This window comes from Arabidopsis lyrata (genome assembly GCF_000004255.2).
Source record: "Arabidopsis lyrata subsp. lyrata unplaced genomic scaffold ARALYscaffold_6, whole genome shotgun sequence".
Classification (NCBI taxonomy): Eukaryota; Viridiplantae; Streptophyta; class Magnoliopsida; order Brassicales; family Brassicaceae; genus Arabidopsis; species Arabidopsis lyrata.
Window position 1 is genome coordinate 21,728,991 of NW_003302550.1, and position 12,197 is coordinate 21,741,187.

The following is a 12,197-nucleotide window of genomic DNA, read 5'->3' on the forward strand; positions in this document are numbered from 1 at the left end:
AGTGAAGAATAATATATATGATGAGTTATTTTTCCTATCAAACAAATAACAGGAAAGCAATATTTATATATATATTTTAAAAAGAATTTTGGTATTTGTATATATGATGGAAAAATATGTATCTTTTTTTTTTTTCTGTGCAAAGGAAAAATATGTATCTTAGTTGACGAAACTCAGGTTATTTTATTCAGAAAACGAAACTAATTCTCAGGTTATTTTATTCAGAAAACGTTAGTCGGTTTTCGGTATTCACGAAATTATTCTAGGACTTTCAGTACTTACGAAACAAATCGGTATTTCAAAGTTACCTTGGAATTTTTGGTAGATATTTCAGAACTTTTGATATTTACGAAATCACCCCAGAACTTTTGATATTCACGATATGATGATTTTTACATAGTGAAGAATAATATATATGATGAGTTATTTTTCCTATCAAACAAATAACAGGAAAGCAATATTTATATATATATTTTAAAAAGAATTTTGGTATTTGTATATATGATGGAAAAATATGTATCTTTTTTTTTTTCTGTGCAAAGGAAAAATATGTATCTTAGTTGACGAAACTCAGGTTATTTTATTCAGAAAACGAAACTAATTCTCAGGTTATTTTATTCAGAAAACGTTAGTCGGTTTTCGGTATTCACGAAATTATTCTAGGACTTTCAGTACTTACGAAACAAATCGGTATTTCAAAGTTACCTTGGAATTTTTGGTAGATATTTCAGAACTTTTGATATTTACGAAATCACCCCAGAACTTTTGATATTCACGAAATCACCCCAGAAGTTTTTGAAATTCACGATATCGCCCCAGAAGTTTTTGATATTCACGATATCGCCCCAGAACTTTTGATATTTACGAAATCACCCCAGAACTTTTGATATTTACGAAATCACCCCAGAACTTTTTGAAATTCACGAAATCACCCCAGAACTTTTTGATATTTACGAAATCACCCCAGAACTTTTGATATTTCGAAAATACCCCAGAACTTTTGATATTTACGAAATCACCCCAGAACTTTCAGATATTTATTAAATCACCCCAGAACTTTCTGATATTTACGAAATCACCCCTGAAGTTTCTGATATTTACGAAATCACCCCAGAACTTTTGATATTTATGAAATCACCACATAACTTTTGATATTCACGAAATCACCCCAGAACGTTTTGATATTTACGAAATCACCCCTTAACTTTTTAAAATTTACAAAATCGCCCCAGAACTTTTGATATTTACGAAATCACCCCATAACTATTGATATTTATGAAATCACCCCAGAAGTTTTGTTATTTTCGTAATCACTCCATATCTTTTTGGTATTTATGAAATCATTCCAAACTTTTGTTATGGATATCTGTCTTCCTCTGTTGAGCATTGTGCACTAATCTTGACTTCGATAAGTTAGGGTTTTATACTCGTTTCTTCTCAGATAATGAAACATCTAAATGGAGCTTTTTAAATGATATTAAAGTCCATCATTTTGCTTAATATAAATTTATACAATATATGTTTGATCCTGGATAGTATCTTATAAACATAACCAATAATTTTAACTATATATTATACCATAACTAAAATTTACTATTTCGATATTAAGAACACTCTTATTATGTCTTTGAAGATGTCTAAGACGACATTTTATTTTTACCAGTGTTCAAGAAAGCGCTAGGCGTTAAGCGGGCGGTGACCCAATGCCTAGCGCCTAGAACGCCTAATCGGAGCCTAGGCGATTTTTTAGGCGGTTTAGACGTTTATAACATAAAACATAATAAATATGATATCATATATAAAAGTTATATAAAATATCTAATAAAACTAAAAATTATGAAATTATAAACAAAAACTAGATAAAACATTTAATTATATTTATATTCAAACAATATATAAATATTTATAACTATATATATATAAATAAAACTCTAATTAAAATTAAAAAAATACATTAAACAAGATCTATGTAATTTTAGGCGGTCAAGGCGGTTATCTAGGCGTCGCATGAGAGCCTAACGCCTAGTCGGGGCCTAGGCGACCGCCTAGACCGCTTTTTAGAACACTGATTTTTACCAACACATGATTTTTTTTTATCAGGCGATAATATTATGTAGATTTAGATCTTTAGAAAAAAATAAATCACCAACGACATACGAAAATCATGTGATATTTGGATAGTGGATCTTAGATAATGGTTAGGTGAATAAATATCAAAAAGCATTTTTAAAAACAAATATTGTGTAAGATATTGGTTTGTTTCAACAAGAATCCACAATTCACTGTAGTTGAAACTTTCACTTTTCGTATAGATTGCATAAATTTTTCTTCGATATGATCGGTGATGTTGTTCACTTAAGAATCAAAATTTTATAAAATTTTATTTTATAAAGTGATGCATAATAATATATTGAAGCCTAAAATAATATAAGTTGTGCATTTGTTTTTCTAGTAGAAAAAACTTCAGATTCACAGTTTTCTATTTTTATAGTGTCTCAATAGAAAATAACTCTTATATTGAAGTAGATTTTGCTTAAAAAAAATTAAAAGTTGATTTCGCATTGACTGTTTTTTACATGTAATGTCGGTGTTGATTCTGACTTGTCTATTCAAGATTTGATTGATTTAATGCCTAGGAATAGATTATTGTGTCGTCGTCTTAATGAGATTGGGACATTGATAAACATTCTTAAGAAAGGAACTGCCTTAGAGGGGAGAATTCACTAACTTTGGATTTGAAGAGGAAAATAAATAAGTTGCAAATGATGTTGGAAGGTACAATGCTAAGGACGTCATTTTGAACATTTATGAGAATAAGGAATTTGATACCATGCTTGAGAAATGTCTCAAATTTGTTCTCTCGCTGCTGCACGACTTATTCTTAATTACTAATGATTATGGGAAAATATGTATATCATCCACATGATGATGCAGATGAGTTGATTGGACATTTATTCTCAATAACAGGTTTTGGAGTTGATGCAAAAAGCAAAAAATTTGGGAGGCGCAAGATTTGTATTGTGAGCAAAAAAGCTGACAAATATTTGTATATATTTTTATTAAAAATTGAAACTATCCAGATGGGCTTAGACCTCAGAGAGAATCCAGTTACAAAAATGGCAAATCGTAAACCTCGCCGGAAAAGGAAAAGAGACTCGGAGCCTGTTGATCATCGACCGCAGAGCAACCGGAGCCTTAAATCTGGCGAACTCAAGATCTACGGCTTCGTGGTAACAACGATGGATCGAAAAATCCTGTCGGAAGAGTTCGGTTTCCGTTAGAGATCCCTCACCGTCGGTGCACCAAACATGCTACAAACCTCCCAGAAAGCTAATCACTCCGACAACCGGTTCGACGGTGTCAGATCTCAACCTAGCAACACGACACACTTGGAACTATCCTCTCTTTTCCCGATCTGTAGCTTTCCGATCTCCTCGAGTAGGTGCACTTCGATCCGGACAGGTGGATGCCAACCACGGCGTATTCAGAGGACGTTGGCTCAACCAATCACTCTGAACACGGAATCCGAGCCAGCCATCTAAGATGCAGAAGACCTACAGTTAACCACCGTGTCGAACAACGAACCCACCAAATCCCCACCAACTTCCGCCGTAGCCGCGCGGCTGAGCCTTGAAGAGATTTGCAGCAACTCTCGGCGTCCTCAACCGTGAGACCACGCCAACAAACCTCCACCTCCGCCAAAACTAGAGCCACAACTACATCGATGGGAAACCACACCGCCGTCGACGGAGGAGAACACCTACTTACTCCTGGAACCTCTTTAAGAAACCTTGACCTACGATGAAGAGCAAAAGGAACCATAGAAATTAGGGACTGATTGGTAACGACTATAAGTTTTGGCTTTAGATGCTTTGACTTAAAAAATTTGACCTGCAGAGAATTTGGCTTTAAAAATTTTGGCTGTAGAAATTTTGGTTGCTAAAGTCTGATTGGTAGCACAAAACTGTAGAAGCTGTGACTGTTATTTATTTATTATTCTTCTATATTAATAATAAATATAAATTATGTTAGAAATGAATTCATATGCAAATATAGTTTTATTAATGATAAGAATTTAGAAAAAAAAACATAAATTGACAAATAAATGAATAAATAAATAGATATATATTCTCTAGAAATAAAATATTATAGATTATTCATTCATTTTTAATAACCAAACATTGCAATAAAAAAAATAAAAAACTAAAAATCCATTATTTTTTTTGTAGGAACTTAAAATCCATTATTAATAATAAAATATTTCTTTAAAAGAAATGATAAAAGTTTAAGAAATATTCTAAATGTACATATTTATCTATATTTATTATTTCATACGGAAATTTTATACCCAATACATTAGTAAGAAGTGAGATAAACTTAAAAAACTTATGACTTTTGAAAAAAAATACTAATTATATATACTCTTTTAAACCAACATTAATGATGATGATGAAAATAAAATTATTATTAGTGAAATGGATCTTAAAAGAAAGATAGAAAAATGATAATAATTAATTTATAAATAAAAATTTGTGAAGATATATGTAAACATGAATAGAGTTTTTAATTATCATGGGGATAAACCAAAAGCCACGTTTTTTAGACTTTAGAAAAAGAAGGGAAACAAAGAAAAAAAAAACGCTTTGAGAACTTTAAAAATAATTAAAGTCAAAAAAGCCTAATTGGCAAAAAAAAAAAACTGTGAAGACTTTAACTCTAAAGTCTTTAAAGCCTTGTGCCAATCACCTCTTAGATATGAAAAAACTTCTTAGAGAGAGAGAGAGAGAGAGAGAGAGAGAGAGAGAGAGAGAGAGAGAGAGAGAGAGAGAGAGAGAGAGAGAGAGAGGCTCGAAAATCGATGCAACGATTGTGCTTAAAAACTATTTGCTAACAAATATATAATGATTGATAGAGAGAAAACATGATTTTTGATTTCTTTGAGATTACAATTACAATTTGAGCTAATTATTTGATAATTTTATCTTCTTATATGTGTGATTTAATATAAAACTTTTCGTTTTTCAGTGAGAAGAAAAAAGAAAAGAGAACACATGCCGAATTTTTACTGCTCTAATTCCTATGAATCATCTAATTTTAGAATTCTAAAACATAAAATTCTATTTTTTAATCATAATTAATATGATCGGTTTAATTATAAACAATTTAACATTTTCTCTACAATTCGTTATTATGAATATTTATAAGTATACTATCCGATTCGCTCTACTTAAAACACGCACTATTAAAATCAACGTATGTAAACCAATATTCTTCCGCGGTGGACCGCGGATCCGATCCTAGTTAACTTTATGTTATTACAAGAAACAAAAAAGTTGAAGTTTCTTCAAAAGCCTCGAAGATATCAAAACACTAAATAAAAGCCTCCTTTATTTGTTTTGATAAAAACTCTACCTTCACAACAATGATAAATAATCATAATTAAGGCCAGCCTTTTTCTATTTTTGGAAACATCCTAGAATTGCAAACTTTTTTTTTTTGTAAACCAAAAGAGTTCATTTAAAGAATAATCTTCTATATCAAAAAGGCTATTAAACACGCGCAGAAAATAACCAATTTCTTCGTACTACTATTTGGTCACCATCCATTTGATACAATTGTATATTTATATACAGTGTCATGTCTAGACTTATGGAAATCTATGGCCAATAGTTAAAAAAAAATTGAAAAATTAATAGTTTTTTTATTATGTATAAACATTGTGTATTGTTCTATTTCACTAGAACATTATTCTATTTTTCTTAACAAAATATGATTTTTAAAATCTTATATGAATGATATTTTCACAAAATTATAACTTGAGAACAACTTTTTAATATAAGTAACAAAAAATAACTATTTCTAGTAAAAAGTAATAAAATAAAATATGTGTTGGTTAACCAACAAATAAATAATTTTTATAAACAAGGTGGCCTTTAAAGTAAAATATTTTTTTGTGGCATAAGAGATAAGACTAATGCCCTTTTGTTTTACATATGGCACGGCTGTATTTATAAAACACTAGATGGAAATCCGCGCTATGCTGCGGGACTTTTTAAAAATAATTATTTTTGAAGAAATTGTTTGATAACAAGTGGTTTTTAGAAAACAGCATGCATAAAGTGAATTTAACAAATAATTTAAGCTTCGAGTAGTTTTTATAAATAAAATTTGTTTTAATATAAGTATTTATGGTAAAAATTTAAAAGGTTTCATGGATTTTGTATTTTACCTTTGCTCGTATATTAGTTGTTTTTATTTTCTAAGTTTATATATAAATACATTAGTAAATAACTTTTATATCTTACTTTTACGGAAGCAATTTACCTTATAATCAATTTTTGTATTTGTTTATTTTATTTTACGTTTTATTATATGTTTAATTTCTTACAAATGTTAGATTTTTTATATTGTGATATATATAAATATTTTTTCAGCGACTTTTATACTTCAAGAACCTTAGATTATTTTTGTTAAAATCATTTATAATACACAAGCAATATTTGAATCTTACTAAAAGTATTTTAATATACCTTTTGTTTTAATAAATAATTTTTTACCATTAAATCATAATAATTAATACGCGAAGTTTTTTGTGTGTATTTTTGTTCGTTAGAAGCTGAACACTATGAACAAGTTTTTAACTTTAAAACAATTTGATTTTCGAATTATATAAGATCTATTTATTTATTTAATTAAATAATAATATTGTAAATACTAATATGTAATGCTTTACTAATACTAACGTTGCACTTGATATAGAGCGTTAAATATTTTTTCATTTCTAGTTAATAAAATATAAAATTAGATTGATTTTGTTTAAATATCTCTACCTTTAAGATTTTTTAAGAGTACACAACTAAAACCAAACCGAACCGAGCAGAATATAAATCGACCCGAACACAAGCCAAATCATTTCGAGGGGTTTTATAGTTCAAGTTTTGATATTTTGTTAGAAAAAATCTTTAAAAGATCATATTTTTTATGATATACATATAAATGTTTGTTTTCTTTTAAAGCTCAAAACTTTTGCCAAACCCGATAGTTAGTATTTGGATTGTCTCTTTCTAGCATTAATAAAATTATCTAACTGTCAATAAATATTATGAAAATAAAACTACTTTTGAATTCTGAAACAAAAGATTAATGACTTGAATTTTTCCTTTCTTTGAATGAAATGAGAGTTATATTATTTGTATTTGTTGTTGTATCTCTGAAATTATGTACACTCAATCAACAACTGAACCTTTAGTCGCCTCATGTACATTCTATAATTCCAAACTCCAATTTTTTTGTTTTGTTATTCAAATTAAATTATATAAAATCTAAAGGAACATACATGTGTTTGATTATTTATCGTGCCAATTGTTTTTGAATTTCTAAGAAGCTCCAAGAGCTTCAATCAAATTTGTGAGCTATTTTTTAAATTTTTTTTCTTTTTTAGTAGAGCTGAAAACATTGAATAATGATAAACAAATCTAACTTTGAGTTTAAGTAAGCAAACTTTTTCCAACCCATTTGCCTATTAGGTCTCTTCTATATCATATCCTTAATTTTTTCTGAATCTCAGCCTTCACAAACTTTTTTTTCACCATTCCTCATGATTCTCTCTTTTTTCCTCAATCGACCACTCATATTTTCTTATACACTTGGATCATGGAGTTTTTTTATGTGATTCATCAATTGAGACTTCAAGCTAAAACTACCGGTGAAACAAAACAGAGAAATTTATGCACTTTAAGACGAAAAGTAGATGTACTTTTGAAATATTGTTTTCTATTTATTTTCAAATTTAAATATTTTTATGAGTTTTTTTCTTTGTAATTTTCTTTTGGTATCTACCTCCATTCATGAAGCTATCAATTTTATTCTTTTTAAAAGAAACAATGTTTTGCATTTAGAAAAAAAAAACAAATTATGTTACCTTACGTGTTTGAAAAAAAACATACAATGGTGTGACTACCTACGAAATGATTAATAAGCACCTTACGTTAAACTGATTTTCTTAATAGAAATTTAGGCATTGAGCTGTATTTATTTTAATTAATTATTAGGTTGTTCTTTTAAAAATTTAAACCAATTGGGCTTGGGCTTGGACTTGAGTTTAATTTAATAATTATTAAGTGATGTGAAATTAGAAAGAGTTATTATTGGTTGAAAAATATGAGTTGTATTAATCGAAATGTTTTGATTGGTTGACGATTTTAATGAGGTGTCAGTCCCAGAATACTCCAAAATGCTGAGTGTCAGCACTGGAGAGACTTTTGTTGTTTTTATTGTATTAATTAAAACAACACACTTACTATGTAGTAATCAGTGGCAATTACCCCCTCTTTAAACAACACACCACAAATATAATATTTCTTTTATAGAAAAAAAATTGAGAATTTTGTTTTACGTAATATTTTCACCTAAAATTTGCTTCTAAATGAAGTTACTTTTTTTTTTTTTTTTTTTTTTCATCATGAAGTTACTTAAAACTTATCCAAAAAAAAAACATATTTATGGGAGAAGATGATCTTATCTACAATACCATAAGATATTGATAACAACAAAAAATAGATTTATGGAAGTTGAATTACAATAGTTAAAAGTAAAATAACTTCAACCAAAAATAGTTTAATTTGGATAAGTAATTCTTGTAAACAAGGAAAAAATTAATTTGGATAAGTAATTGTTGTAAACAAGGAAGACAAACCGAACATAATTAAGAATCAAATTCATCAAAGCAATCTCAATAAAGTAAAGAACAACTTAAATTAACCTCACTTAATCAAACATTTAAGAAAAAAGATCTACCACTAAAACGAACACAAGAAAACAAACAAAAAAACAAAGAAGAACCTGAAACATCTACTGAATTGTTGATCTTCATCATCGCCATCTTCAACTTCACGTCATACTTCGTACACCTCCTTATAATCATTCCATGTTAGCTTGCTTTATATATATGTAAGATCTATTAGTAGATAGCTACATATATACAAATACATAGCTATATATATGTATATATTCGATTGATCATGTGTATATAATAATAATAGCAATCTAATAATCAATACGGTGGTCGACCCGTAGACCAATACTGCTGATCATTCTGCTGTGGCGGCGGCAACTGAACCGAACCAAGAAGATTCGGTGGTAGTCCTTGAGCCGCCGCCATAGCTGCCATAGCTTGTTGCTGCCCCATCATCGGCGGAGATCCCATTCCTCCTCCTCCTCCTCCACCTCCTTCTCCACCTCCTCCACCGCCTCCGTGAACTGGCGTCTGCATCTCATCTTCTTCCAAAGGTAGCCTCTCGTAAGCCGCATTGCTAAAAGACGCCGCCATAACCACTACAGGACCCGAACACAACAAAGGTCCCACCACACTACCTCCAACGACCTGCCCTTGTCCTCCAGCTAGGTAAACGCTTAGTCCAGTGGCTGCAGGAGGCGCAGGCGGTGGCAAGAAAGATCCGGAAAGAGAGAGGATTTCAAACCGGCCGTGAAGGCTAACCACTGAGCCAGGTGGCGATCCAGGCTGACGTATCGTGACGTTAGTAACGTTTCCTGTACCGCTCATAACGCAAACGCCTCTTTGGCGGCGTCTAGCGAACGTAGCCATACAGTCAACTATGTCACATCCATCTCCGATCTCCATGACGTGAGTTCGAAGCGCGTTTGCGCTGTCTCTTGTAATGATTATTGGAGCTTTAGGTTTGTTCTTGGATCCTGCTGGTCTTCCTCTTGGCCTTCTTGTCATCTGTTCACCGCTTCCTCCTTCTCCCCCGTGTAAACTCATCTCTTTACCTTCGCTACCGCTGTTGTTGTTAGCGATGTTGTCCATGTTATCGCTTGTCTCTTCACGATCCATCTTGATGGATCGATTCATTATTGACCCTCCTTGCTGCTCATGATCTTGATCAGGGTTTCTCTGCGGCTGCTGATGATGGTGGAGAAAGAACTGCTGTTGTTGTTGATGTTGTTGTTGTTGTTGTTGTTGTTGAAGATGTAATTGGAAGTCTCTAGCGTGGAAAGGAGGAGGAAGAGAGCTTTGTGATCCATGAGATTGAACTGGATCCATTCTTTGTTGAGATGAGAATTGATTTTGATGATTTGACCTAGGAGAGACTCTAGATAGAAGAGGAAAAGAATAAAAATGTTTTCACAACAAATATCAAGCTGGAAATTTCTTCTTCATCTTATTCTTTGATTGATTTGGTAAGGGGTTTTTTTCTCTCTCTACTCTTGTATTCTTATTCTCTTCTGATTTGAGTTGTACTTGGGAGGAAGTGAAAAGGGCTTTTGGTGGGTTTTAATTTCTCACTCTCTCCTTTTGGAATTTTCTTTTTTGGTTTATTTGAGATGTGTTGGTGTTTTGAGGTGTCTGTGGGGGTTGTCTGCTTAATTTGCTTTGGTTGGTAATTGGTAAATTAGGGTTAGGAAGAGAGAGGAAGAAGAGAAGAGATAGAGATATGTAGCTTTTGTTTTTTTCCTTGTGCTTATGACAATGACATCAATCTCATGTTTTAGGCGGTGCTTTGGTCCCCACCTCTACGCTACTGTTTTTTCTTTCTATAACATTTCAATCGCTAGCTCTCGTTTTTATTTAGGCTCATTTTCGATTACTAGATTTTACTGAAATGAATATCTCAATAACTTAATGACTTATTTGATAGATCACCCATATTAATTTTCAATATAATTTTTCATATAGTTATTCTAGTCTATATTCAAGATTGGTAATCCTAATACCCATAAATGAAAAATAGTTTAAAGCAATTTTCATATGTAACTCATTTTGGTACCGAATTTTATTTTCTTACAACGTATATGTATAGTAATTACACTAAACATCATATCTTTAAATACGTATACATTAAGTATATGTAATGTGTATGTTGCACTCACACATACATATATATATGTATGCACAATCAAAATAAGAATCTTCTAACTTCTAGGGCAACTAAGTACTAAGAAGTGAGATATATATAGTTGTTTAACAAAAATACTAATGAATTTCGGGCGCATGAGCAATAAAGAAGATAAATTTTGTCGTATAATATACTATATTAAGAAAAAAGATAGAGGGTGCGATGTGTGGATATTGCATTGGAGAGAGTGAAGTAATAAGAAGACGCGAAGAAGGCGCTGACAAATCTCAAACCCGAAGGGAGAAAGCACGAGAGAGAGAGAGACAAGAGATTGTTGAATTGAATGTGCAAAGAGAGAGAGAGAAAGGATCGGAGAGGCAATGGCATGACTCTTGTGGACGCAAACCCATGTCTTAAACGATGCTCTTTGTCGGCTCTCATGCTCTTTCCTTCTCCACGTGCCCTTCTCCTTCCACTCGTTTGCATTTTGGATTAGCAATGGAACGCTCAAAGTGTGTGTGTGTGTTTTTGTCTTCTAATTTATCTAAGTTATATAGTTAAAAATATTAATTAAAAAAAAATAGTACTAAAATCAGCTAGTTTCTACTAATTTGTGCAACTTTTAAATGACTCAATCTAGTAGTCTTTTGGACGTAGACTGGTCTATTTGTTGTTCAAGTTTTACGCGTCATGTTGTTAAATGAGGTATACCATTTTCATACTGCATCAAATGTGCCAAATTACATCACTCAAAAGTCAAAACCTTAATTAATATCAAAGGAGTTTTACTCTTTACAACACTTAGAAACACAGTAAACGTACGGTTCAAAGGAATGATTCCATGATGGACAATTTTACATTTAACAACAAAACATTATGAACTGCTCTAGATTAACGACGTTTGAGATCTCCAAAAAATTTGTCTCCATAAAATCTAAACCTTTGGTTACAAGAATAATGGGATTTTACTATTATTTCAAGTGGTTAATTTATCACAGTTTCTACAATTTGCTACTTTGTACATTCTTTGGTCATCGGTAATCTTCCATTAGCATCTAATAGTTGAGTAGTTAGATATCTATCGAGTAACATTCACATGAAAACGAAAAGAAAAAAAAAACGAAGATGTATATATTATTTAATTATGAAATATATTTCAAAGTTGTTAAATAAATACATTATCATAATCAAAGTTTGCTCTATAAGTTTGATCTGGACCAGCTTATATGAGAACATTGTTGGTTGACAAGAAAAGCAAGTTAATACGAGAACACAGTTCCACCAAACGAGGAAGTTGCTGTTGATGTTTGACTTTATTAGATTGTATCTAATCTCAAATAT

The 12,197-nt window shown here is 31.1% G+C and overlaps 1 protein-coding gene across 1 annotated transcript; it reads right to left on the reverse strand.

The window, feature by feature from the left end:
* Positions 1–8,633: 8,633 nt before the first annotated feature.
* LOC9310811 (AT-hook motif nuclear-localized protein 26) lies at positions 8,634–10,777 on the reverse strand. The gene has a single exon (XM_021022046.1). It carries the CDS (start codon positions 10,061–10,063, stop codon positions 9,053–9,055), a length of 1,011 nt encoding a protein of 336 aa, XP_020877705.1. The 5' UTR covers positions 10,064–10,777; the 3' UTR covers positions 8,634–9,052.
* Between the last annotated feature and the right edge of the window lie 1,420 nt (positions 10,778–12,197).

What these genes read in the sequence shown, in the direction of transcription:
- LOC9310811 (XM_021022046.1), bottom strand. Translation starts at nt 10,063, where the DNA reads ATGGATCCAGTTCAATCTCATGGATCACAAAGCTCTCTTCCTCCTCCT.